This window comes from Jaculus jaculus, chromosome 18 (assembly GCF_020740685.1).
Source record: "Jaculus jaculus isolate mJacJac1 chromosome 18, mJacJac1.mat.Y.cur, whole genome shotgun sequence".
Classification (NCBI taxonomy): Eukaryota; Metazoa; Chordata; class Mammalia; order Rodentia; family Dipodidae; genus Jaculus; species Jaculus jaculus.
Window position 1 is genome coordinate 13,743,417 of NC_059119.1, and position 26,940 is coordinate 13,770,356.

A 26,940-nucleotide genomic window follows, 5' to 3' on the forward strand; every position below is an offset into this window, starting at 1 on the left:
GCACTCAGAAGGCAGAGGTAGGAGGATCACCGTGAGTTCAAGGCCACCCTGAGACTTCCTAGGGAAATCCAGGTCAGCCTGGGCTAGAGTGAGACCCTACCTCAAAAACCTAGGGAAAAAAAAAAAAAAAAAAAGCAAGAGTCAGGCATGGGAATACAGCCTTGCAACTCCAGCTTTCAGGAGGCTAAGGCAGGTTCAACCCTCCTTTAGCTGGCCAGTTCAGTTCTTCAGATGACTGAAGAGAAACCACGGAGGCAGGCCATGTGTTTAAAAAAACAAATTTCAGCATGGCAGAAGGTAAGTCACCAGTTAATTGAGATTCTCTTAACTATTTTTGTTTGTTGAGCATTTGAAAGTCATTTAAAGTTTATGTACAGTCCATAAGGACTCAGTATCAGAGTCTCTACCCATTAAAATCTCTGCATGTTTTGAGGTCATTATTTTTGGCTTTTCTAGTTATATTAGGCTTCTTTTGGTTGTATATAATAAAAAACAACAAGAGCTGCTTTTAGCAAAAAAAAGAATTCAGGCATGCCAGGAGACAAAAGTAGCCCTTGGGTGGGAAAGGACCAAAAGCTGAGACAAGAAAGATGGCAGGAGGCTGGGGGATTTGGCTCAGTGGGAAGGAGCACTGCTGTGAGAGCCTGCGTCCAATACCCAGGACACATGGGGAAAGCTGGGCACGCCCACACATGCCTGTAACTCCAGCCCTAATGGAGGCAGACACAGAGGATCACAGGGGCTTACTCGTCAGCCAGTCTAACTGGAAAAACTTGAGTTCTGGGGTCCGTGAGAGATTGTGTCTCAAGGCAATATGGTGGAAGAGTGATGGGGGTGTGTGGTGGTTTGATTCAGGTGTTCCCCATAAACTTAGGTGTTCTGATTGCTAGGTTCGCAGCTGATGGAGATTTGGGAATTGGAGCCTCCTGGAGGTGGTGTATTGTTGGGGGCAGGCTTGTGGGTGTTATAGCCAGTTTCCCCATGCCAGTGTTTGACACACTCTCCTGTTGCTATTGTCCACCTTATGTTGGCCAGGGGGTGATGTCCACCCTCTGCTCATGCCATTGTTTCCCCTGCCATCATGGAGCTTCCCCTTGAGTCTGTAAGCCAAAATAAACTCATTTTTTCCCAAAAAGCTGCTCTTGGTTGGGTGATTTCTGCCAGCAATGTGAACCTTACTACAAGCGTATAGCTGTTACCCAACTGTTGGTACCAGAGCAGTGGGGTTGCTGCTAGACACCTGACTGTGTGGCTTTGCCTTTTGGAGATGATTTTCAAGAGGAATGTGGGAGGATTTGAAACCTTGGCCTAAGAGATGCCTTGCTGTTAAGTATAGCTTGATGGACTATTCTGGTTAGAGTTAAAGATCTGAATGCAGTAAGAACTATGGACTGTGTAGTTTGGCTTGTGAGGGTGAGAAAGAGCTTTGCCTGGACTGGACTAGAAGCAGGTTGTGTGAGATGCTTGCTGTTATACCTGTGTCCTGAGAACTTGTGCAGGGTGGCTTTGGATAGAAATGAACTGGTGTGAGCAGAGGGATATGGCACAGAAATGAAATACTTGGGCTGACATTTCTTCCCATTCAGCTGCAATTATATGATAGGTTACAACCTTTGAGATTGGGCCAGCTGACCTGCACTGAGGCAACAGGAAGAATGTAGTCTTTTTTGAAGGGGCCTGAGTGCTCAAGGAGTGTCCTGTTCTTCAGTCTGCTTTATTATCCCCCTAGATTAACAAATTGGCTCCCTACCTGGTATTATGGAGTATAAGAAATGCAGGAAAGAGAGGGTCATTGAATTTGCAACACAGTCTTGTATTTTGGAAATGGCCACGGGCAGTGTGAAGCAGGTTTGCTGGATGCCTGTGTGGAGACCCAATGGAGCAGTGAGGATGTACCATGGGTTGCAGTGGAGGCACAGTGGGGATGCCAGGACCATGAGATGGCTGCTAAGGAAAGCTGCCAGCCCCAGATGAAGTTTTTTTTTCCAAGACTGTGAGTAGCCTACCTGGAGGGGCAGAATTGGAACTCCAGAGACTTGTTGCTGGTTAGAATTCTTGGAGTTGGAGATTTGTCACTGACTAGAGTTGTTGGGCTTGAAGCTAGAGTTTGATGTTTGCCCTGGTTGTAATAAATCTTGTATTCGTTGGATTTTTTTTTGCTATGCCCAATACTATCTTTTGCAATGTGTTTATTCTGTACCATTATGGTTTTTTGGGACAAATTTTTGGTATTATGCTCAGTTAAAAGATCTTTGACTATGGGAATGTTTGAACATCATTAGGATTGATACAAAATATGGGGACTTTTAAAGTTGGTCTGAATGCATTACATTTTACATCATGGATAGTTATCAGTTTATGGGAGCCAGGGGTGGAATGCAGTGGTTTGATTCAGGTGTCCCCTGTAAACTTAGGTGTTCTGAATGATAGGTTCCCAGTTGATAGAGATTTGGGAACTGCCACTTCCAGGAGGCAGTGTATTCTTGGGGACGGGCCTATGGGTATCACAGCCAGTTTTCCCTTGTCAGTGTTTGACACACTCTCCTGATAGAACAGTGGAATGGCCTTTTACAGAAACAGTTACAAAGCCGGGCGTGGTGGCACACACCTTTAATTCCAGCACTCGGGAGGCAGAGGTAGGAGGATCGCCTTGAGTTCAAGGCCACCCTGAGACTCCATAGTGAATTCCAGGTCAGTCTTGGCTAGAGCGAGACCCTACCTCAACCCCCTCCAAAAAAAAAAGAAACAGTTACAGTGCCAACCAGGCGGCAATAGTTTGGAGGGCTGGGGGAGTATCCTCCAGCAGGCTGTATATATTCGGAATCAGTGTCCTATATATGGTGCTTGCAAAGGCTAGAGGCCCTGGGATGCCCATTCTCTCTGTCTCCCTGCCTCTTTCTTGCTCTCAAATGAATGAAATTAATTTTTTAAAATATTTTATTTATTTCTTTACTTGAGAGAGAGAAAGAGGCAGGGAGAGAGAGAATGGGGGTGCCAGGGCCTCTAGCCATTGCAAACAAACTCCAGATACATGCACCCCTTGTGCATCTGGCTAACATGGGTCCTGGGGAATTGAGCCTCAAACTGGAGTCCTTAGGCTTCACAGGCAAGCGCTTAACAACTAAGCAATCTCTCCAGCTCTCATTCTATTCTTTATTACAATTCTCCCCTGCCTGTCATGTAGCTGGGAGGAAGTATTAAGCCTTAAGTCACCTTGCGAGTATATGAGCTCTCCATGGTCACGTGCTACCAGAGAAGAAGCCACAGAAACACGAGGCCAGTCTGAGGTCACACTGTGTTTAGTCTGGAGGCAGAAAGGAAGGCGATGAATGGTTAGATCAGGACCTACCAACGAAATACTTAAAAACTACGGCACCATGACAACAGTGAGGAAATGGCACCATCTTCTATCACTTATTCACCAGCTACAGATGATGGCAGAGGTACACAGTTCACATATGTGAGTCCATCTTGTCTCTAAGGTGTAAGACACTAATGACAGCTTAGTATATTCATTTCCTGAAACCATGTTACCTTCACTCTGTTCGCAAGATCTGCCCCACTAAGTCCTCTAACAGACTGACCTGGTTACCAATGAAAAGCCTATTAGGTGGGAAGGTGAGTCCTTCTGGATGTCCTCTGAAGTTAGGTTTAGAGGGGACACAAGGCCATGATCCATTATGCCAGACTAAAATTAATTATGTTCTACTGAGAAGAATGGGCTCCTGGGATAGCTGACAAAGTGTATATGAGATCTGATTAGCTTTGGATGAGTTACTGATTACATGATCAGATGAGTGGACTTAGTACCTTCATCTGATCAAGCAATTCCACAATTTATTATTTCTCTGACAGAAATTGAATACAAAACCACATTAACATCACATTTGAGGCTACACACACTCATGAGTAAGGAAAACCAGAAATTGCTCCCTCAGGTATCATAACTCTCTCATATCACAAAGACATTTATTAAAGGTAAGCTGGAAAACTGACTTTGGATCGCCAGTACACAAGTACTTAACACAGTATCTTTTAAGATGAGCTTGGAGGGAAACTAGGAGAGCTCTAATTAACCTTCTCTGGTAGAGAAAAGAAAAAAATCACTCAGGAGTTCTTTGAAGTCTAAGACATGATCAGTAAACCAAACAGTGTAACGTCCTGAGCACTGGGTAAACCCCAGTAGTTCTTTAGACTCCAAGTTTACAACCTATTCTTGGCCTGCGCATGGTGGCGTCGCCTTTAATCCCAACACTCAGAGGCAGAGGTAGGAGGTCAGCCTGGACTAGAGTGAGACCCTACCTCAAAACGAAACAAAACAAAGGCCCCCCAACCCCACAAAACCCACTCTCTACTTGGTATACTTTACTTAATAAAAAATGAGAGAATTTGGGCTGGAGAGATGGCTTAATGGTTAAGCGCTTGCCTGTGAAGCCTAAGAACCCTGGTTGGAGGCTTGATTCCCCAGGACCCATATAAGCCAGATGCACAAGGTGGCGCATACATCTGGAGTTCATTTTCAGTGGCTGCAGGCCCCAATGTGCCCATTCTCTCTCTGCTTCTTTCTCTGTCTGTCTCTCTCAAACAAACAAATAAAAATAAACAAAAAATAATAAAAAAGAAATACAAGAATTTCATGAAAAATCTACTTCAGTGGAACTGAATGGGCAAATCACTTGGTTCCTCTTTCTTGGATTAATATCACAAATGGGTAAGAATTTCCATCTAAATGGATAACTGAAATTCTATGAGAGTATAGCTAAGCAGTAGATTCTGCTTAACACTAAAATTTTATTAGGCCGAAGAAATAAAAATTCCAGACACCCAGAGAGCTTTCATTAAATGATATATGATGCAAGTGTTTTTATAAGCATGTTCCACACATCATCAGAGAAATTTGTTGAATTTTAAATATATTATCAAGTTGTTACAGTGGAAATTTCCCAAATTGGTTATAAAATATTACAGGAAAAAAAACCTACAAGGTACTTTCATAATGGATATTAAACTTCAAAGTAATCTTGATATTCTCCTTAAATTGAGGGAACAAATTACAAAAACATGGCAACGTGTGTGTGTGTGTGTGTGTGTGTGTGTGTGTGTGATGGTGCATGTGTGGGGGTCTGAGGACAACCTCAGGGTATTGGTCCTTGCTTTCCATCTTGATTGATGAAGGGTCTCTTTTTTAAAGCACTACAAATGCCAGGCTAGCTGGCATGTGAACTCCAGGATTCTCCTGACTTTACCACCTCCCATTCATGTGGTCACACATAACATCTGGCTTTTATATGGGTTCTGGGGATCTGGATGCAAGGCTTGCAAAAGTTGTTTGTATGTATGTATGTATGTATGTATGTATGTATGTATGTATGTATGTATCAATCAATCAATCAATCATTCATCTATCTTGATCTAATATTTACCAGAGAGAATATAGGTGTGCCAAAGCCTCCTGCCTCTGCCAATGAACTCCAGATGTATGTGCCACCTTGTGCATCTGGCTTTATGTGGATAATGGATAATCAAACTCAGGCCATCAGGCATTGCATACAAGTGCCTTTAGCCACAGAGCCATCTCGCTAGCTCTTACACAAGTGTTTTAACCACTGAGCCATTCCCCCAGCCCCCAAACATAGAAACTTTAACATACCATATACTGTTTTTGCTGTGAAATGATATGTGTTTAAAATGCCAATATGTGGCTGGGTTCCTGGGATGCAGGAAGAAGCGAGTGATACACAGTGCTTAACTCCTACAAGGAAGCAAGTGTCTTCTGGGAGTGAAGGACACACAGCTCTCTAGTCACCAGATTTAAAGCTAATGAGATGTTGGGGAGCTGCTGCGACTGAGCCGCACTGGCTGGCTCAGAAAGGCAATGAAGCATCTAAAATGAAATCACCATGGGTATAAAGAAGCCACTGGGAGAGGAAGGGACTGCACATGGGACCGCAGTACTGGAGACAGCCCTTCAAAGGCCAATCCCTATCCTAAGGAAAGTGGTGACTATGTGGTGGCCATGTACGATGGGCCTCAACGTTCTCCCCTAATATACACGTTTGTGCAGTACCCTTCCACAAAGCACCAGGATGTGTCTGTTACCAAAAGAATATCAGCTGTGAGATAATATATGATAGGGTGGCTTCCTCCTTGGTGGCGCTCTTGTGTTGTGCTGTGAAAGGCTTGCCAAGTCCTGACAGCTGGACAGAGAGGTTCACAGAGCAAAGACCTTTTGCCTGCAGTGGGTGAGTGAACTCCGAAGGGGACCCTGCAGCACAGTTAAGCTCTTGACCAAGCAGCCTCTGGATTCCTAGCCTTAGAAATTCTGTCATGTGTCTGCTGTTTTAAACAGATAAAGCAATTGACTGGTATCTTCCACAAAATGAATTCAATATACCTCATTAATTTTTTACTCAGATATACTGTAAGTCATTGATTTAGGATTAGTTGGGATAATGCCTTTTATAGTAATGTTAACTAAACGGAGTTGGGGCACTCTGGCTTTCGAGGAGAGTGACTAGAAGTTGTCATATTTCGTATGTGAAGAACCACTAGGTCCTAACACCAGTACCAGACACCAGTGCCAGAGCTGGAGTTGCATCAGCATCATTACCTTGGACAATTGCAGCTGTTAAGTTAACCCTAATAACTTTAATTCACACTAAAAAGCATGTTGAGGATGAACAAGAGTGAGAGTGAGCAAGAAAGAATGCGACAACAATAATGCCCACCATGATGGCAAAAACTCCTGTGGAGGGCTGGAGAGGTGGCTTAGTGGTTAAGGCACTTGCCTGCAAAGCCTAAGGACTCAGGTTTGATTCTCCAGGACCCATGTAAGCCAGATGCACAAAATGGAACATGTGTCTGGTATTTGTTTGCAGTGGCTGGAGGCCCTAGTGTGCCCATTCTTTCTCTGTCTGCCTCTTTATGTCTCTCTCTCTTTCAAATAGATAAATAAATAAAATAGATTTTAAAAAACTAGAAAAGAAAAACCACCTGTGGGATGAGTAAGGCAAGCCCACAGAAAGCCCATGGCAGCCATTTCTATGCTGGAAGGAGGGCAGCAGCACAGGAACACCCTCAGCAATGACCACAGCGGTTCTTCACTGATGAGCCTACGTATGCTGTCCAATGAGAGGAGTGAGCCATCCTCCTCCCGGATTTAAGGAAACCACTCCAGTTTCTACCATAGTTTGTCTGCTTCTTTATTTTGGAAATAGGCTCTCACTCTGTTTCTCAAGCTGGCCTTGAACTCTTGAGCTCAAGAGATTCTTTTGTCTCAGCCTCCCTTGCAGCTGGACTACAGGTGCATACCACTGCACCTGGCTGTTCTTAATTTTTTTTTAACTTTTATTTATTTATTTGTTTGACAGAAAGAGATGGGGGGGGGGAGTAATGGGCACACCAGGGCCTCCAGCCACTGCAGACGAACTCCAGACGCATGCACCCCCTTGTGCATCTGGCTAACGTGGGTTCTAGGGAATCGAACCTGGGTCCTTTAGCTTTGTAGGCAAATGCCTTAACTGCTAAGCCATCCCTCCAGCCCTGTTCCTTAATTTTGATGTCACACACTGTAATATAGCTACGTGGAAATTTAAGAAATATTATCAAAACATTTCATTGACTGGTATCTTCCTGTGCAATGAGTTCAGTACACCTCATTTATTTTCTAATTGGGTACACTGCTAATCATTGACTTGGGATTAAAAGCCTAATCAACATAATGTCTGTGAAGTTGGCAATTATTTGGAAGTCTTCCCAGTTTGAAAGGTTACAAAGCTGTGAAGACTGTTAAGCATGAACAGAGATGCCAGGAAGTATAGATCATTGATTGTTCATTCATTTCCTCTTCCAATAAAAAAAGAAGGGCAGATTCTGCATGTAGTTCAATGGAAGAAGGAGATACCACCAGTGAAGAGCCTCAACAGTGGACACTGCAAGCCAGGCCAAATGAGCCAATGGGTGTAATAGTGGCATGCCTATCATGTTGGAAACCAACTGCCCTCCAATTGGACTGAAGGCCTGCTCCATGGGAAGGAATACATCCCTGATACTGAAAACTTAAAACAGGGGTGTAGTCATGAGCCATAGGGGTGTAACATCTACTGATGTCTGGATAAATGTACATACTATGCTTAACAAACTGCCCAGTAAGCACGTCTCTTAATATTCATAACCTTATATTAATGCTACTCTCACTTTGGGTAGACAATCTTCTCTTTTCAGATGGCAGTGACCTTGGGACGACTCAGAAGGTATCATGGTGCTGGAAAGAAGTGACTGGAGTACTGAGTAACATCTCAAACACACCTTCTAAGGCTCAGGGTCTAATGCGGAAGAGGTGGCAGAAAGAATGTAAGAGCCAAAGGAAGGGTAGGACTCCTTACAACGTGCTCCTCCAGACACAAAATGGCCTGGATATCCATGACCTCATAATGCCTGACACTACCTACACAAGACCATCATAAGAGGAGGAAAAGATCATGACATCATAATGAAAGAGAGACTGATTGAGATGGGGAGGGGATATGATGGAGTGGGGGGGGGGAGGGAGGGTATTACCATGGGATATTTTTTATAATCATGGAAAATGTTAATAAAAATTGAGAAAAAAAAAGAAGGGCAGGAGACCCCAGCAGTCGGTGGCAAGGTGCCCTGTGGGACAGTGTGGTGGTAAATATCATAATAACAAATAGTCCAAATAGTCACAAGTGGATAAAGAAATGAGCAGATGGGCTGGAGAGATTGCTCAGTGGTTGGGCACTTGCCTACCAAACTGGGTTCAATTCCCTAGTGCCCATGTAAAGCCAGATGCATACTGTAGCACATGACTCTGGAGTTCATTTGCAGTGGCTAGAGGCCCTGGAGTGCCCATTTTCATTCTTTCCCTCTCTCTCTGCTTACAAATAAATAAATAATAATGATAACGAAATGAGCACACTTCTGAGAGTGTATCTGACGGGCATCAGGTACTCTGCTAGCTAATTTCTTCCCCTGGGAAGTCCACCTTACCTGTCTGGGATGTTGGTATTACCTGAATTCTACATAACAAATTAAGATTTCTGAGGTCACAGAGGCAAACTCAGATTTAACCCCATTAAAATATAAATATCACTATGTACTGGGTAGTCTTAAATAGCATATTCTCTGAATAGCTGCATTAGTTGTCATGTGCCTACTGTGTGCTTCCTTGTAAAGCTTGAGGGCCTGGGCTTGATTTACCAGTACCCATATAAAACCAGATGCATACAGTGGCACATGTGCCTGGAGTTCATTTGCAGAGGCAGGGAGCCTTGGAATACCCATACTCTTTCTCTCCAGCTGATATATGATGTGAATTGGTTGCCATGCTTTTCCCAACACAATGAAGATTCCCCTCAAAACTAGAAGCCTGAAATAAATCCTTTCCTTGTATAAGCTGCTTCTGGTTGGGTGTTTTGTCCAGCAATGAGAGGAGTACTACTACCCCATTGAGTAGATACTTTCCTCCTTGCTAATCTGTACAGTACTGCTAGAGTGATCTTTCTAAAGATCCAGATCTGATCCCATTGCTCCCTTCATTAACCCTTTCAGAGAGGCTCCCCACCCAGCTTCCAGAGAAAGGGCCACGCTTCTCAGCTCGGCTTACCAAGTACTTCACAACTGGCCATAGCCTTCTGTCTGTCTTTCCAAGAAGCGACATCTTTGAACTTGTTCTCTTTTCCTCCAACACATTTTTGTTTCTTCTGTTTTGCACAAATTGCTTTCTTTCCTTTCTCTCTAATGCTAAGAAATGGCTGAAGTAATTTATATGTCATTATCCCAAGCTTTAATAAGGAAAAAAAACCACTACTGCTAATGTGATAGATTCAGGGTGTGGGTGTGGAGGGAGAAAAGGCATTCAATAAGAAAAATAATAAGAAACGAGAGAGACGAGAAATAATAATTTCTGTGCTGTTAACTGGTTTCAGATGATAATAACCTATGTAATACAGGACCCTCTGAAGTGGCATTTGCTCAGAGCACGAATTCAACAGGCTGTATGTAATGCATTATTTATTTAGAAATTATTGTAAGGCTGGCTCTGGCTCCTAAGACACTGTCTAGACTCCTGAGAGTCTGCTGAGGCTCTTGAACAGACTAGAGGAGAGGTTAAAACTATTTCTCCCTCCACCCATTTCTTTTTAAACCCATGGCTCTAATTACAAAAGGCACTTGTAGCTAAAAAATGTATAAAAGCATAAACAACAACTCACTCACGCTAGACTTCATTTTGCTCAAGCTTCCTCATTCTTTTCTGATATTTAGTTTTTTCAGAAAGGGTCTTGGTATGTAGCCTACGCTGTGATCCTCCTGTCTTAGCCTCCTGGGTGCTGGGATTACAGGTGCTCAGCAGGCGGTAAATCTGACTGGGAAGCCGAATCTGGTCTGTCTGTAGGTCCTGCTATGTCTTGGAGAACCAGAGAGGTTTCTTTTCTTTGATCTTGTCCCATAATTTATTTTCTTTTTTTTTTTTTTAAATGATCTTTGCAGAACCAGCCTTGAGGGCACAGGGTTCCTTTATTAACATGAAAATATCTAGAAGAGACATCAATTCAAGCTGAGTCTGGGACGAACTTGATAAGGTCATTTTCCCCATCTCTCTCCTGGCTCCAGTCCCAGAGTTACTCGGTGCTCCCTTGCCTTTTCTCATCTCTCCTAGGCCAGGACAAAGAACAAATGAAAATCAACCAGAACGAAGGCAGAGTTAGGGCTGCCTCAACATGCCCTGGGCAGTCTCCTGTCCTTTGACTTCATACACTGGTTTACTGTCTCAATTTGCACTCTCACTGAACCACATACTTGTGTCTACCACCGTATGTTATATATGACACTATGAAAAATGTTTCTGGAGCCCAGTGTGGTCATGCATACCTGTCATCCCGGCATTCAAAAGGCTGAAGCAAAATAACTGTGGGTTCAAAGTGAGCCTGGGCTATAGAGTATGACCCTGCTGAAAAGAAAAGAAAAGAAAAGAAAAGAAAAGAAAAGAAAAGAAAAGAAAAGAAAAGAAAAGAAAAGAAAAGAAAAGAAAAGAAAAGAAAAGAAAAGAAGGAAGGAAGGAAGGAAGGAAGGAAGGAAGGAAGGAGGGAAAGAAGGAAGGAAATAAAGAAAAAAAGAGGGAGGGAGGGAGGAAGGAAGGGCTGGGTATGGTGGTGCATGTCTTTAATCCCAGTACTCGGGAGGCAGAGGTAGGAGGACTGCCATGAGTTCAAGGCCAACCTGAGGATACATAGTGAATTCCAGGTCAGCCTGGGCTAGAGTGAGACTATCTTGAAAAGCAAAAATAAATAAATAAATAAAAGTTAAAAATTAAAAATTGGGAATGGGACAGAATAATGTTTTGTTTATCTTGGTATCTTAAATATTTCACGCAGTTCTTAGAAAGCTATTAATATTTAAGAGCTAGACTGCCAGGAATCAAGTCTCAGTCCCACTTTTAGTATGTATAAGAAAGTACTTTAACTGCTGAGCAATTGCTCCACCCCTCAACTTTACTGTAAATTAAATATTCTGTTTTCTGTTAAGGTAAGAACTTAACTACCCCTGCATTTAAAATAAATAACTTATGATCTTAAAAGTTTGTACTTATTTGTGTGTGTGTGGTGTGTTGTATGTGTGCTTGCGGTGTGTGTGTGTGTGTGTGTGTGTGTGTATGCATGGTCTGTTGCTGCTGCAAACACCTTGGAGGCTTTAATGTGGGTGGCTGGGAAATTGAACCTGGGCAGGCTTCACAAGCAAGTGGTTTTAACTACTAAGCCATCTCCCTAGTTCCAATTTATGAACGTTTTAAACACTTTTTTTTTTTAGAATAACAAAATATGTACCAGTAAAAGCATTGTATCTCTCACCCTCCCCCAAGTCTCCCTCTAGCTCAGGCTGACCTGGAACTCACTCTACAGCCCCAGATAGGCCTCGAACTCATGGAGATCCTTCTGCTGGGACTGAAGGCGTGTACCATCACCAAACCCATCCAAGAATTTTACTTTTGTAACTAAATACAAAAACTGTAATTTACTAGAATGGAGGTATTATCCTTTTTGGCTTGTTTTAAAACTTCATTTACTTATCTGTGTGTATGCATGTGTGTCAAGGTCTGTTTCCACTGCATACAAATGGCAGCCACCTGCATAAAGCCCTTTGCAGAGATCTTGGCATGCCCATGGGCATGCATGTATGCATGCCTGCGTACTCATGCATGCGCGTGCAAATAAATAAAAGTCAAATTAACCCTCTTATTTTTTTCTTGACTCTTATAGATAGTTAAGAATAATTAGCATAGTTCTCTTTTTCTGTTGTTTTTTGAGGCTGGGCCTTACTCCAGCCCAGGCAGACCTGGAACTGACTGTAGCTCCAGGCTGGCCTCGAACTCACAGCAGTCACCCTACCTCAGTCTTCTGTGCTAGAATGACAGGCGTGTACCACCACTCCCAACCACAGAGTTCTTTATGCCTCCCTTTTATTTCTCTTCCTGACTGAACAAATTTAATTTCAATATAAGCCACTGTTACGCTTTGAATCACACCTGATTTATCACTAGATCACTGATCCTCATGCCTTCCTAAAATCTGATAATGTGATTAGTTATGCACTAACTATAAGTACCCCAACTTATATTTTCAGTTTCTTTGTTGTACATTCTAGACTTGGCATAAATTAATTTTTACTTTTCTTTGATATGACAGCTACTTTCCCCCTACCTTTTCCCCAAATTAAAATTAGCCATAATCTTTCAAGGAACTTTCTACTACCTTTCATTTTGACTGACACCTTACTTTCTATAATCTTCAAAACAATCAATGAATATATTAACTAGAATTAGACATGGCACCTGTCTCTAAGGACCTCAACTCAGTTGTTCTTGGTAGCATTAGATGGAATTCTTAATGACCTCAAACCAATTTTGTATTCTTACATCATGTTCCTGTAAACTCAAGGTTTTTGAATTCTCAGAGAAAGAAGGGTAGAAACAAAGCTGATTGGAATTTAAGAGCATTAAAACATTAATTTTTTTTTTTTTCCGAGGTAGGGTCTCACTCTAGTCCAGGCTGACCTGGAATTCACTATGGAGTCTCAGGGTGACCTCGAACTCACAGCGATCTTTCTACCTCTGCCTCCCGAGTGCTGGGATTAAAGGCATGTGCCACCATGCCTGGCTTTTAAAACATTAATTTTTTGATAGTTTAATACATGTATACAATGTACTTAGATTATACTCAATACTTATGATCCTCTTTTATCCCCTCCCATTCTTTTTATTTTTTTTTTGGAGGCAAGCCAAACAGATTAACCTTTTTTTTTTTAAATGTCAGGTGGTAGGAAGAATTGACACACTAGGGCCTCCAGCCACTGTAATCAAACTCCAGATGCATGCGCCCTCTTGTGTGCATGTGCAATGTTGCATGCTTATGTCACTGTGTGTCTGGCTTACGTGGGACCTGGAGAGTCAAACATGAGTCCTTAGGCTTCACAGGCAAGCACCTTAACTGCTAAGCCATCTCTCCAGCCCCTTTCTTTTTTTAAAAAATAATTTATTGAGCAAGAGAGAGAGAAAAAAAGAGAAAGAGGCAGATAGAAAGAGAATGGGTATGCAAGGGACTCCAGCTGCTACAAACAAACTCCAGATGTATGTACCACCTTGTGAGTGTGGCTTATGTGGATCCTAGGAAATCAAACATGGGTCCTTTGGCTTTGCTTGAAAATAAAATTTAAAAATATTAAAAAAAATTTTTTTGAGAGATGAGGCAGGAGTAGGATGGAGGAGAATAAGGTGGAGGAAAGGATACATCATTACATCAGGAACAGACAGCCAACTGTCTACCAGGAGACAGGTCACCTCCACCTCATCTGCACAGGCCCAGAAGTCATTACAGGGGAAGTGGTGACACGAATACTGTTCTTGCGGCTGGCCTGAAAACCAGTTCCAGAGAAATGGCAACAGACACTATGATTACTCAAACCTCATAAACAGAGAGATCCAGAGTCTGCAGAGAAAACAACACTAAATCAGATCTCTACCTTGCCCACCAAGGCTCAGGGAGTATGGCAGAAAGATTGTAAATGCCTCAAGGTTGGTAGGGATAAACTGAGACACCCTGTTTCCCCCATCCCTGCAGAGACTGACTGAGGCCTCTCGGTTCCCACAATGAATACAAACAACCCCACTGAAGAAGACCCTCAGCAGAACTGGGGCAGGGCCTATGTGTACAACCTTTTCATAAAAAAAAAAAAAATCAATAAATTAAAAAAAGATTCTTTTGAGAGCTGAGCATAGTGGTGCATGCCTTTAATCCCAGCACTTGGGAGACAGAGGTAGGAGGATGGTTGTGAGTTCTAGGTCAGCCTGAGCTACAGTGAGACCCTATCTTGAAAAAAACAGACAAACAAACAAACAAAATCATTGAGTCCCACAGAAACCTCATCACAGGTTAAAAGCAATTGAAAGGAAGATGGAACAGACCTGAGGTCGAATCTAATAATGATCTACAGAACAAAGTTCCACACCTTCCCCTCTTTGAGTTTCAGTTTCTTTGTCTGTAACTTGGGTCTAAACTATTAAAGCTGATAGGGTTGACAGGCGTGGTGGTGCAGCCTTTAATCCCAGCACTGGGAGGCAGAGGTAGCTGGATCACTGAGACTTGGAGGCCACCCTGAGACTATATAGAGAATTCCAGGTCAGCCTGGGCTAGAGTGAGATCCTACCTTGAAAAACAAAACAAAACAAAAAGCTGATAGGGTTGGTAGGTAAGAAGAAATCAGTGGTTAACGGGCAAGCATGAGGGTCTGGGGAGTCAGAAGAGATCTCTTTAGTTTGATTCCCCAGGACTCATAATTGCTGGTGTGGCCATGTGCATCTGTAACCCCGGGTCTCATGGTTGGCGGGTGGGGGGGCGGGGGGAAGAGGGCAGACCTGAGCATCGCTGGAGCTTGCAAAAAACAAAAAGGAAAAAAGAAAGAAAACAACAAAAAAACGACAACCTTTGGGATCTGTAAGAGACTCTAGCTGTGGTAAGAACAGAGCTGGTAGAAGAGTGATGGAGTCGGACGCCCTGTGTTCAGCTCCAGCTACGGCAGGTGAGCACAAGTGATGTGGCAAGGGCACACGCAGGTACACACAGCGCGCGCGTGCACACACACACACACACACACACACACACACACACACACAAACACACACGCAAAAACCCAAGGCATCATTTGATTTATGTAAAGTAGCACAGTAGGCACTTGGCGTAATGTTCATGGACTTTCCCTTCTTCCTCACCCTTCTGGAAATGAAAAGTAACAAATTAAGCTTCCTTAACTCTCAAAACTACTGTGCTGAGAGGAAGACAGAAACAACCGACTAAATGGAACTATAAATCTCCTTGATCTCAAATTTTCAAGTAAGTAATGAAATAAAATAAAATAGTAAGAGATAGAAAGAATTGTGGAATTATAACACCCCTACAGAAGCCATTCAGATACTATTAATCATTTCCATTTTCCTCTCTCAGCTATGATGAGATTTTATTTCATACTCAGTGAAGGGAGAAATCACCCAAACTTGAAAAAGTGAAATTCAAAGGGACTCATTAGAAAAAAATTGCTGCCCTGTTTCAGGGGGTTTATTAGAAACCACTTCAAAATCAAAGTGAGGACTTCTGCCATCCAGCTGGTAGGACGTGTTTACAGCTGTGCACAATACGTCTATTGCAAAAGGGGATTCAAAAAAGAATTAAGAGGCTGGGTGCGGTAGCACGCTTTTAATCATAGCACTTGGGAGGCAGAGGTAGGAGGATCGCTATGAGTTTGAGGCTACCCTGAGAGTACATAGTAATTCCATGTCAGCCTGAGTTAGAGCGAGACTCTACCTCAAAAAAATAAAAAACAAAAAACACAGAGAGAGAGAGAGAGAGAGGCAAAACCACTTACAAATGCATAGTACATGCCAGGTGGTACCGGGCACATAACCTTGTGTTACTGTAATAGGAAGGTTATAACAAAATTCCATTAGTGGGTGCTTTCAATAACAGACATTTGTTTCCTTATAGTTCTGGAAGCTCTATGTTCAAGGCCGAGCAGCCAGTACGGCTGATTTCCTCTGAGGTTCTCTCCTTGGCTTGCAGAGGGCCACCCTCAGCGCTTCTCACTTGATGGTCTCTAGAAGAATGCAAACGCTGGGCGGGGGAGGGGTCCTCTCTCTCTCTCTCTCTCTCTCTCTCTCTCTTTTGAGGTAGGGTCTCAGTCTAGCTCAGGCTGACCTGGAATTCACTATGTAGTCTCAGGGTGGCCTTGAACTCACAGTGATCCTCCTACCTCTGCCTCCCAAGTGCTGGGATTAAAGGCATGTGCCACCATGTCCAGCTTTGGAGGTCTCTTTGTGTATCCAATTTATTTTTCTTCTCTTAAAGATAACAGTCAGGTTGGGTTAACGCCCATTCTAATGGCCTTCTTTTTACTCAGTTACCTCTTTTAAGACCCTGACTCCAAATTTAGCCATATCTCAAGATACTGGGGGTTAGGCTCTCTCTGTATTAGTTATTTTTCCATCACTGTGACAGAAACAAGTTAAGGGAGGAAAGGTGAATTTTGGTTCATGGTTTTGGAAAGTACAGTTCATCGTGGGACGGGTAGACACGCTGAGGGAGGAGCGCCACCTGGATCAGCAGGAGTGTGAGGTGCTGACTGTTCACATGGCCAGACAGGAAGCAGAGAACGTGAGGCTGGAGGAGGGGGTGGCGGGTAACCTTCAAAGGCTTACTCAGTTACAAAAGGGTCCACAGCTTCCAAAACTGCCCCAAGCTGGGAAGGTTCAAAACATGAGCTTGTGAAGGGCACTGCAAATCCAAAGCATAACAGGCTGTGATATATGAATTTTGAAAAGGTGTGATTCAGCCCAAAACATTAACACTGTCTCATTTAACCATTTTACAAATGAGTAGCCAGGCTCTGGGAGAATAAATAATGCATGGAATGTCGCACAGTCAGTAAGCTGCGGGAACAAACTTTTAACGAAGGCCTCATTAGTGCCAAAGCCAATGACTTTTCTGCTACTCACACCTCCTCCAAGACAACTGGGAAGACGCGGCAGTGATGGATGAGCGTTTAAATAGGGGCACTCAGGGTAAAGAGGCCCTTCTTAACAGACCTGTGTCATTATATGGGAAGAATGGATTTAGGATTGATAACCACTCACAGAATGCTAACTAAACCTTAAGGTGGGCTTCCTTCCATCCAAACGTGTATTGTCTATCCTCTTATGAGGCACTGCTGATCAGGAAACAGGACCAGTCTTGGTATGTCTTGGCCCCCAAATCATCCTAAGTCAATGTCAAACACAATGCAGCTCCTGAGGCTACACATCACAGATATGACTGCTGTTACGTCGATATGCAGGGACACCTGCAAGCCTAAACTCCTCTCCATGTGTGGCCTTTCAGTTCTATAGTACTGAGGTAGAGAGTCCAGAGACCTACGTTCTCTGCTGTTAGACTCCCACTTGCATTTTTTAGGAATGAATGTTGGCTACGTTGTAGGTAGGCTGACGCCTGCTCAGCCCTCTGGGTTGACTCTAGTCCTTAGAGTTTGCTGAAATAGCACCTTATTTTGTGCTTCACTGTGTAACCACACTTTCATGGATCTATATTGTGCTAAACTGCAGTTGAGACATTAAATCATTTTACATTCTCAGATTGTGGTGGCTTGAGTCATTTGTCTCCACAGACTCATGTGTTCTCAATGCTTGGTCCCCAGTTGGTGGCAATTTGGGTGGTAGGGCCTGCTGAAGGAGGTGTGCCACTGGAGGTGGGCTTTGGGGCATTCGATTGTCTTGTATCATATCATATCACATCACATCATCTCATGTCAGAGGTGTTACAGCCCAGCTTCCCTCTTGCCAGAGCTCAGCTCACTCTCTTGCCGCTGTCATCCCCCTGCTGTGGCAGAGGTGATGCCCTGCCTCTGCTCTACCATTCTTTTCTTGCTATCCCAGAGCTTCTCCTCGAGACTGAAAGCCCAAAATAAACCCTTTCCTCCCATCAGCTGCTTTTGGTTGGGTGTTTTTCCTCAGCAACACAAAGGTAAGTACAACATAAATGCTATAATGTTTCCAAAGACCAGGGTGGGTTCAGAATCTAGGGATCTAGATATATGGCTTAAAGCCTAGTACATACCAACTCTTGAATACTGTTGGAGGAGGTCTACTACTTTATTCTACACTCTGAGGAATACAATGGAATATTCTTGTGAGAATATAAACTTTACAAAGGTGTAAGCATGATGTACACACATACATTCATATGTGTATGTATACACACATCTACTTTTCATAGAGTAAAAGTACAAATGAACATGCCTAATTTTAAAACTGAAAATCTGAAATGGTCCCAAGCCTAAAACTTTTATAACTGCCCACATGACACATCCCAAACGCGACCTCACGTGGAACACAGGGAATGTAAGGGCACTAAAAACACTGCAGAGAACTGTCTTTGGGCAATGTACAAAAAGCGTATATAAAACACCAATGAATCCTGCATTCAGACTGAGTCACATGGCATCCTCAAGACAGTTCATGATACATATGCAAATATTAAAATATTAAAAACAATCAAAAGTCTCCATTTTTGCCCTCAAATATTTGGACAGAAGATATTCAAACTGTGCTGACATTAGTGTTTCCAAATAAAGTTCTAGAAACTTACGGCTTAAGTGCACTAATATTTTCCATTGTGTGAAGTTTTATTTTGAATTCTACCATCTGTGGGTTTATTGTGGTAACTGGCAGAAACCAGAGTGCTGAGGTTTTTCTGAAGATGAGGCGCTCACTCAGCACAGCCAGGACAAAGTGAAAGCTGCCGGCTAACTAGAGTACTCGGAAACTGAGGTGATCACACTGTGATTTAAACTCTGGTTGAATGAGAGCTGATAGATAAGGATGTGCTTTGACTCATGTGACTCTCTCCAGTGATTCGCTCTGCCTGCAGTGGGCTGACACCTCTGAAATCCACCGCTGGGCCACTGCTCATGCTCACTCAGCCTTGGGCGTTGTGCTAGACAGAGGAAGCGCTCCCCAGCCGCTGAGGGCCGCAGGAGAGCTGTTCTGAGGGGGAATGTGTTGACTTTTACTATAGGCACAATTCTCACCAGTGATTACAGCGGCTTAAAGAGTGCCACAGAAGCCTGGCTTAACTGTAGAAATCCGTGTGTGTGTGTGTGTGTGTGTTTCAGATAGGGTCTCTGGTAGCCCAGACTGGTCTTGAACTCACTTTGTAGCTGAGGCTGGCCTGGAACTCCTGAACCTCCTCCCCTCCCCTCCCAAGTGCTAGAATTACAGGTAAGTACTGTTAACACCTACTTGGTAAGATTTTTTTTTTTTTGTTACTGTGACTCAGACTGGCCTGAAACTTGCTATATAGCCCAGACTGGCCTCAAACTCACGGCAATTGTGAGTTCCATGCCTCCAGTACACCATTTTTAAAAAACATATACAAATACAAAAGCACATTTCAAAGTGGGATCGAACATTTTGAGATTATTCATCCTTCTATTTTCTCCCAGATCATGAATTTTAGAGCTCATTCTTTTTTTTTTTAATATTTTATTTATTTATTTATTTGAGAGCGACAGAGAGAAAGACAGATAGAGGGAGAGAGAGAGAGAATGGGCGCGGCAGGGCTTCCAGCCTCTGCAAACGAACTCCAGACACGTGCACCCCCTTGTGCATCTGGCTAACGTGGGACCTGGGGAACCGAGCCTTGAACCGGGGTCCTTAGGCTTCACAGGCAAGCGCTTAACCGCTAAGCCATCTCTCCAGCCCTAGAGCTCATTCTTAAGAATAACTGGAAGTCAGTTCTGACTTTTCAAAGTGGCTCAGCTGAGTCAGGAGGGTGGAGAGGGCAGAATGGTCAATCAGAATACAGGGGAGTGGGGGTGGACAGCAGGAAGGGAAGATATCCACCGAGTTTAAAAACGGACTGGTGCCTTCTCCAATATTTTCATTTGCTTTTAGTTACAGAATTTTTTTTTTTGTTTGTTTTTTTTTGTTTTTTGAGGTAGGGTCTCACTCTAGCCCAGGCTGACCTGGAATTCACTATGTAGTCTCAGGGTGGCCTCAAACTCATGGCGATCCTCCTACCTCTGCCTCCCAAGTGTATGTATAGGAAGTGTTTGATAAATGTTTGAATGGAATCAATGGCCAATTAACCCAAATCAACTTTACCAGCCACACACATTGTGAAAACATTCCTGTTCTCACAATGGGGTGTTCAGGGAATGAACAGCATGGCCACATAAAGTCTGAGAGGGCATAAGTGTGCGTCTCCAAGCATGGTGGGATGCCTTTGCACTTCACAGTATGCATGAGTGTATATATGTGTGTGTGTGTGTGTGTGTGTGTGTATCTGAATGTATATATGCATATATATATATGTATGTATTCTGACATTTTATGTTTCCAGGTGTTACTGGCTTTGCAAACTTTCACAGAAAAAGCTATTTCTTATCCTCACTCTCTTCTTCATTCTGGTACCTCCCAGGTAATAAATACAAACCCGGGATACATGTTGAGGGTGAGAATTACTCTGACACCTGAATTTCTTCTCCTCAAGTGGGGAATCCAAAGACAACTAAGAGTTTGAATTCTGACTTTTTGGTTTTCAATTCCAGAACCACATTACTCCATGAGAGGTGTGTGTGTGTGTGTGTGTGTGTGTGTAGGGGTTTGAAGTAAGATCTTGCTCTACCCCATACTGACCTAGAATTCACTCTGTCATCTTAGGCTGACCTCGAACTCATGATGATCCTCCGACCTCTGCCTCTCGAGTGCTGGGGTTAAAGGCGTGTGCCACCATACCCAGTTACCATGAGAGTTTCCACAGGATAGCATTTCCTACCTGCTGCTGCTGGTTCACAGATCACTGATAATGCTCAATCAGTCTCATATTTCGAGACAGGCAGAAAGACCGTCTACAGCACAGGCCTTCTAACCTCGTGGCTCTACATGCACACCTGACAGACTGCCAGCGCTCCAAGAAGTACCCACCTCCAGCTTCAGAACATCATGCTGAAGTTTACGTTGAAATTCCAGGAAGTTTTTGATGGTCAGTTTCCCCTTGAGATCAGCTCCAAAAAAGTAGGTTGTGAGGGCTGAACACAAGCCAGACTTCAGGGTGTTTCCAGTAGTGGACCGATCTCTGTGACGCATGCCCATGCTGGTTTGGGAGCGAATGATGCTCTGAACCTGAAACAGAATCATAGCCCCATCCAGAAAACATTATGGAAGTGGAAAAGCAGAGAAAAGAAAAGTAACTTCTGCAGAATCTGTTACACTGTACAAAAACCACCTCTTGCAAAGCCCACAACAGTTTTAAGAGCAAAGTCCTACTGTGACCCTAATGTTTTGGATGAGGAGGTGGAGGTGGAGATAGACTTGAGTAACGTGTTCAAGGTCAAGCTGTACCAAGTAGAGCTCCAGGATTCTAACACAGGGAGTCCAACACCTTTATGATCTGATTCTCCTTGAAAATCTCTCTTCAGACAAGAGAAATATCACTATTTTTGTGATGAAAGTCACCAAACTTCTCTCCCACAACTGGGATAATCATCCTCACGATCGTATCTTCCATATCTCAGCAGGCTTTAAAATGCCCACACTTCTCACTGCAGACTCTCCAGCTATGATCAGAGCAGCATGGCTACAGGCAAACTCTTGACATCTGAGATGGACAATACACCCTTTAGGGTGATCACAAAATACAAGGTGGGTATGGAATCTGTTCAGTTACAAAGGCTCATTGTTGGGACGAGCAACTGTGGCCTATATATGTGAGTGAGCTCTCTTGGGCAGGTCTACCACTGACAAAGATGTCATCAGTTGCTACACCCACTCTTCTCTCTTCACTGACTACGAAAATGCCAGTTACTTTAATAATTAAAAGCCAGAGGGTAAGGGTAACAATATAAGTACATTATATAAACAAACAAGATATATGGGCTTTGGGTGATTTTTAAAGTTTCAATTAAAGAAGCATCATAAATTTTCATATTTGCTTTGTAACTTATCTTAGTTAAATGTTTTTATTATTTGTTACTGTAAGTCATTTGTTTATAATAATTTTAAAGTACTTGTTTTTTTAAAGTATTTAAAAAATTTATTTATTTAAGAGGGAGAGGGGCACACTAGGGCCTCTAGCCACTGCAAACGAACTCCAGACACATGCACCATGTGTGCATCTGGCTTCATGTGAGTCCTGGGGAACTGAACATGGCTCCCTTGGTTTTGCTGGCAAGTGCCTTAACCACTGAGCAATCTCTCCAGCCCTGTATTTGATTTTTTTTTAAAACTGTTTATTTACTTAGTTGACAGAGAAAGATAGAGAACATGAGAATGAATACATGCGTGTACCAGGGCCTCCTGCTTCTGTAAATGAACTCTAGATGCTCGTACCACTTTACATGGTACTTGCTTGAATTGCAAGCAAGCTGCTTTAATTGCTGAGCCATCTCCCCAGACTAGTCCTTGTTTATTTGTTTTTTAATATTTTTATTTATTTCAAAACACACACACAGAGAAAATAGGCATGCCAGGGCCTCTAACCGCTGCAAGCTCCAGATGCATGTGTCACTTTGTTCATCTGGTTTTACATGGGTGCTGGGGAATCAAACTCAGGTTGTTAGGCTTTGCAGGTAAGTGCCTTAACCACTGCGCCATCTCTGTAGCCCCCAGTTTTTCTGGGTCCTTAGGCTTCGCAGGCAAGCACCTTAACCACCAAGCAATCTCTCCAGCCCTTCATTTTCTTTAATGGTTACACAGTAGCCTAATGTATATAATTCAAACAATCTCTTATTCATGACTGCTTAACTTGTTCCTACTTTTTTGGTATTATAAGCAAAGTAGCAACGAAAATTTTAATTTATACTTTCATGATTTCTTGTTTCCTTAAAAAAAATCCTTAAGAAGAACTGGTCAATGAAAGGATGTACACACTTAAAATATTAACATTACAAACAGCATACCAGAGAAGACGAGCCAATTTAACACATCTACCAACAATTTATGAATTTCCTCAGACCCTTGCCAACACTTGCCATTACTTTTAAATGTACCACTACACAGATTTAAAAGATGACATTTTTTAAACAATTTTAATTTGCATTTCTTTTTTGGTTACTTTTACCAAATTAAGTATCTTGGCTTGTTTTTCTTTTCTCTTCTCTTCTCTTCTTTTCTTGTTTTTGAGATAGGGTCTTACTCTAGCCCAGGCTCACCTGGAATTTACTATGTAGACTCAGGGTGGTCTTGAACTCAGTGATCCTACTTCTGCCTTCCCGCATGCTGGGACTAAAGGTGTATACCATCATGCCTGGCTTTGGCCTGTCTTTTGATCACTTGATTTCTTTTGTGTGGTACCTGTCTATTTCTCTATTGAGGGGACCAGATTTCTTTCTTTTTGTTACTTACATAGATGAGCTTTGTTTATTTGGCAGTGCCAAGGATCAAACCCAGGGCCTATGGTAAGCATCTTACCAGTGAGCTACGACTCTGGCCCTTGCTCACATCGTAAGGATGCTGCACTGGAGACTGCCTCACTCCCCTTCTCTTCTTGGGCATCATCTAGACAACTACACATCTGCTTTATTACTGCTCAGGGCCACAGGACTGAGTACTGATCAACAGAATGCCAGTCAGAATTCAGATGGGCTGCTTCAGGTCCTGACCATAAAAACCATCCATCTTTAATTCCCCATGCTCTCTTTTTAAATATTTTATTTATCCATTTATATGAGAGAGAGGGAGGGAGGGGGGAGGGATAGGCAGATTACAGAGACAGTGGGCATGCCAGGGCATCTAGCTGCTATAAAGGAACTCCAGACACATGTGCCCTCTTGTGTATCTGGCTTTATGTGGGTACTGGGGAACTGAACCTGGGTCCTTGGGTTTTGCTAGCAAGTGCCTTAACTGCTGAGCCATCTCTCCAGCCTGCTCCATGCTCTTTCTATCTTGGAGGGCTGCAGATTCTCAATATGTGTAAGGAGTCCGAGTCCCTGAATTAGTGCTTAGAAAACTATCTATTGCTTTAAAGTTTATGTGAGTTTTTAAAAAACTTTTTAAGTCACTGAAATGCTGAAGACTTTATGAAGAAAAGTTAGTCCATGTATTTGCAATAAGCATTTTATCTCAATAGTGATTCATTTCTCCAAGCATAAATTCTCCTTTTCTTATTTTGAGACAAGGTCTCATTATGTAGCCCAGGCTGGCTTTGAACCTGTGACCCTCTTGCCTCTACTTTCCAAGTTGTTAGGAGGGAATTATAGCATGTACCACTAAGCCCAACTCAAACTCAATGTTTTTATATGTTTATAATTTATGGAACAAACTTTGAACATAACAGCATAATGAAGGAGAAAGAACAAGAGCTCTGATGTTCTCAAATCTATGCCTTATAAGGTCTATCTGCTTGAGCAAGTTACTTGTCCTGACTGTAACTTCTCCCTTCACCCCTCCCTCCCTTTCGTGTGCATATGTGTATGGTGTGGTGCACGCATGTGTGCACTTGCAGAGGCCAGAGAACAGTGTGTGTCCTTCTACCTATTACTCAATCCATATGGTTTTTTAAAAAATTTATTTGAGAGTGACAGAAAGAGAGAGAGAGAGGCAAAGAGAGAATGGGCACACCACAGCCTCCAGCCACAGCAAACGAACTCCAGATGCATGCGCCCCCTTGTGCATCTGGCTAATGTGGGTCCTGGGGAATCGAGCCTCAAACCAGGGTCCTCAGGCTTCACAGGCAAGTGCTCAACCACTAAGCCACCTCTCCAGCCCTCCATATGGTTTTTTACAGTCTCTCACTGAACAGAGCTACCATTTTCAGGAGTCCCAGTGATTCTCTGATCTCCGCTCCCCACAGGCCTGGGGTTACAGGCCAAGCGCAGCATGGTCATACCCAGCTGTTTACATGGGGAATTGAAACCAGGTGGTCTTGGCCCCTCATACTTGCACAGCCATGCTCTTACCTGCTGAGCCATCTCTCCAGCCCCACTCTGCAGTTTCTTTATGCTAAGTAGGGACTTTTAGGTTATTCAAGGATGAGAGAGAGACAGAAAGAGCACATGTGTTAATGTTCCTGAAGAGTTTTCTACAGAGAGCCCAGTCAATAAATGACAACCATTATTACTTTTTCGATTAGATATTTAATCACAGTATCATACTGACTTAAGCATAAATCTATCACTGCTTTAAGGAAGGGAAGCTGAGATTACTTTATAAAGTCCAAGGCACAGGGAAATGTGTTTGAAATATTAATGTAATGCAATGTTCACCAGTGCAACTTGCCTGTTCAAACTCTTCCATGTCTACTTCTCCATCTCCATTCAAGTCAAACATCTTGAAAGCAATTTCAAAATTTCTCTGAGGAGCTTCAAGGAGAAAAAGAGAAAGGGAGGCAGGGAGAGGGAGGAAAAAATACTTAGAAGGCATTGGCTGAAAATAACTCACTTCAGAAAGATAAATGGGCTAACAGTAAAATATAATACTTAGGTCAGATAATTACACTGTTTATCGAGATCAAAATTTTAGTAATACTCCTTAAAGCTCAAAGAAAATTTTGTAGCCAGTAAAGACAGTTACATCAATTTTTATATTTCAATACTTTTTCTTAAATACTTCAGCCTTGGTTTTCAAAACATCCTTCTCTTACCTATGTATTTTTTTCTGTGTGAGCATGTGTAGGTGGTGTGCATGCAGAGGCCAGAGGTCAGTGTGAGGTTCCCTCCTCTATCACTCCTGCACCTTATTATTATTATTATTTTTAAATTATTTATTTATTTATTTGAGAGCGACAGACACAGAGAGAAAGACAGATAGAGGGAGAGAGAGAGAATGGGCGCGCCAGGGCTTTCAGCCTCTGCAAACGAACTCCAGACGCGGGCGCCCCCTTGTGCATCTGGCTAACATGGGACCTGGGAAACCAAGCCTCGAACCGGGGTCCTTAGGCTTCACAGGCAAGCACTTAACCGCTAAGCCATCTCTCCAGCCCATCCTGCACCTTATTTTTATGAGACACGGTCTCTCACTGATTTGGCCTAACAAGTCCCATGGATCCTCCTGTCTTGGTTTCCTGAGTGCTGGAACTATAGGCATGTGTCACACCCAACTTTTTTTTTGTTTTGAGGTGGGGTTTCACTCTAGTCCAGGCTGACCTGGAATTCACTATGTAGTCTCAGAGTGGCCTTGAACTCATGGTGATCCTCCTACCTCTGCCTCCCAAGTGCTGGGATTAAAGGCGTGCACCACCACGTCTGGCTAACACCTGACATTTTTACATGGGTGCTGAGGATCTGAACGTAGGTCCTTGTGTTTGTATGGCAAGCGATTTACTTACTGAGCTGTCTTCCCAAGCCCTCGGTACTTTTTTTTTTTTTTTTTTTCTTTTGGGTGCTGGAGGTTGAACTTGGGGCCCTGGGCTTGTGAAGCACATGCTTTCTGTTGTTTCTCTGCTGCTTAACTAGAACATGATTTATCTAGGCAAGAAAGTCTGTCCAGGATGAGAACTACTACAACAAAGCAAGAAGTTGAAAGTGCAGAACACTGCCTTCCCTGTAACACGAGCTGGCTTTCTCCTTTGTTCTGGGTGTCTCCCCTGTTAACATAACCGGGGTTCTGGGCATGTCATTCTGCCACAGGGGTTAGAAGCAGTTTTATAGGTTCACGCATTGTCACTATTCTCTGTGGTGGGACAGAAAAGCATACAGCAAGATATCCAGATCCCTGTTCCAACATGTCAGCTGCATTCTCCAATTACTCAGTAAAGTATTCTTAAATGTTAAAATTAATCCAAAGCTTAAGAAACAAAATAAAAACACACTAAGCTTGACAGGATGGCAAATATCCTTTCCCTTAAGTGAACAATGAAAGCTCTTCAATACTTCTCTAGTGTTCCAGGA

The 26,940-nt window shown here is 43.0% G+C and overlaps 1 protein-coding gene across 2 annotated transcripts in view; it reads right to left on the bottom strand.

Moving 5' to 3' along the window:
- The window catches only part of Micu1 (mitochondrial calcium uptake 1), a 188,046-nt gene that overhangs the window by 53,971 nt on the left and 107,135 nt on the right, over window positions 1-26,940 (bottom strand). For both annotated transcript variants that reach the window (XM_004657905.2, XM_004657906.2), the window contains 2 exons: window positions 25,331-25,413; window positions 21,041-21,238 (listed from right to left, as the gene is read on the bottom strand). In XM_004657905.2, the coding sequence (XP_004657962.2) occupies window positions 21,041-21,238; window positions 25,331-25,413 (281 nt within the window). The remainder of the gene's footprint in view (window positions 1-21,040; window positions 21,239-25,330; window positions 25,414-26,940) is intronic.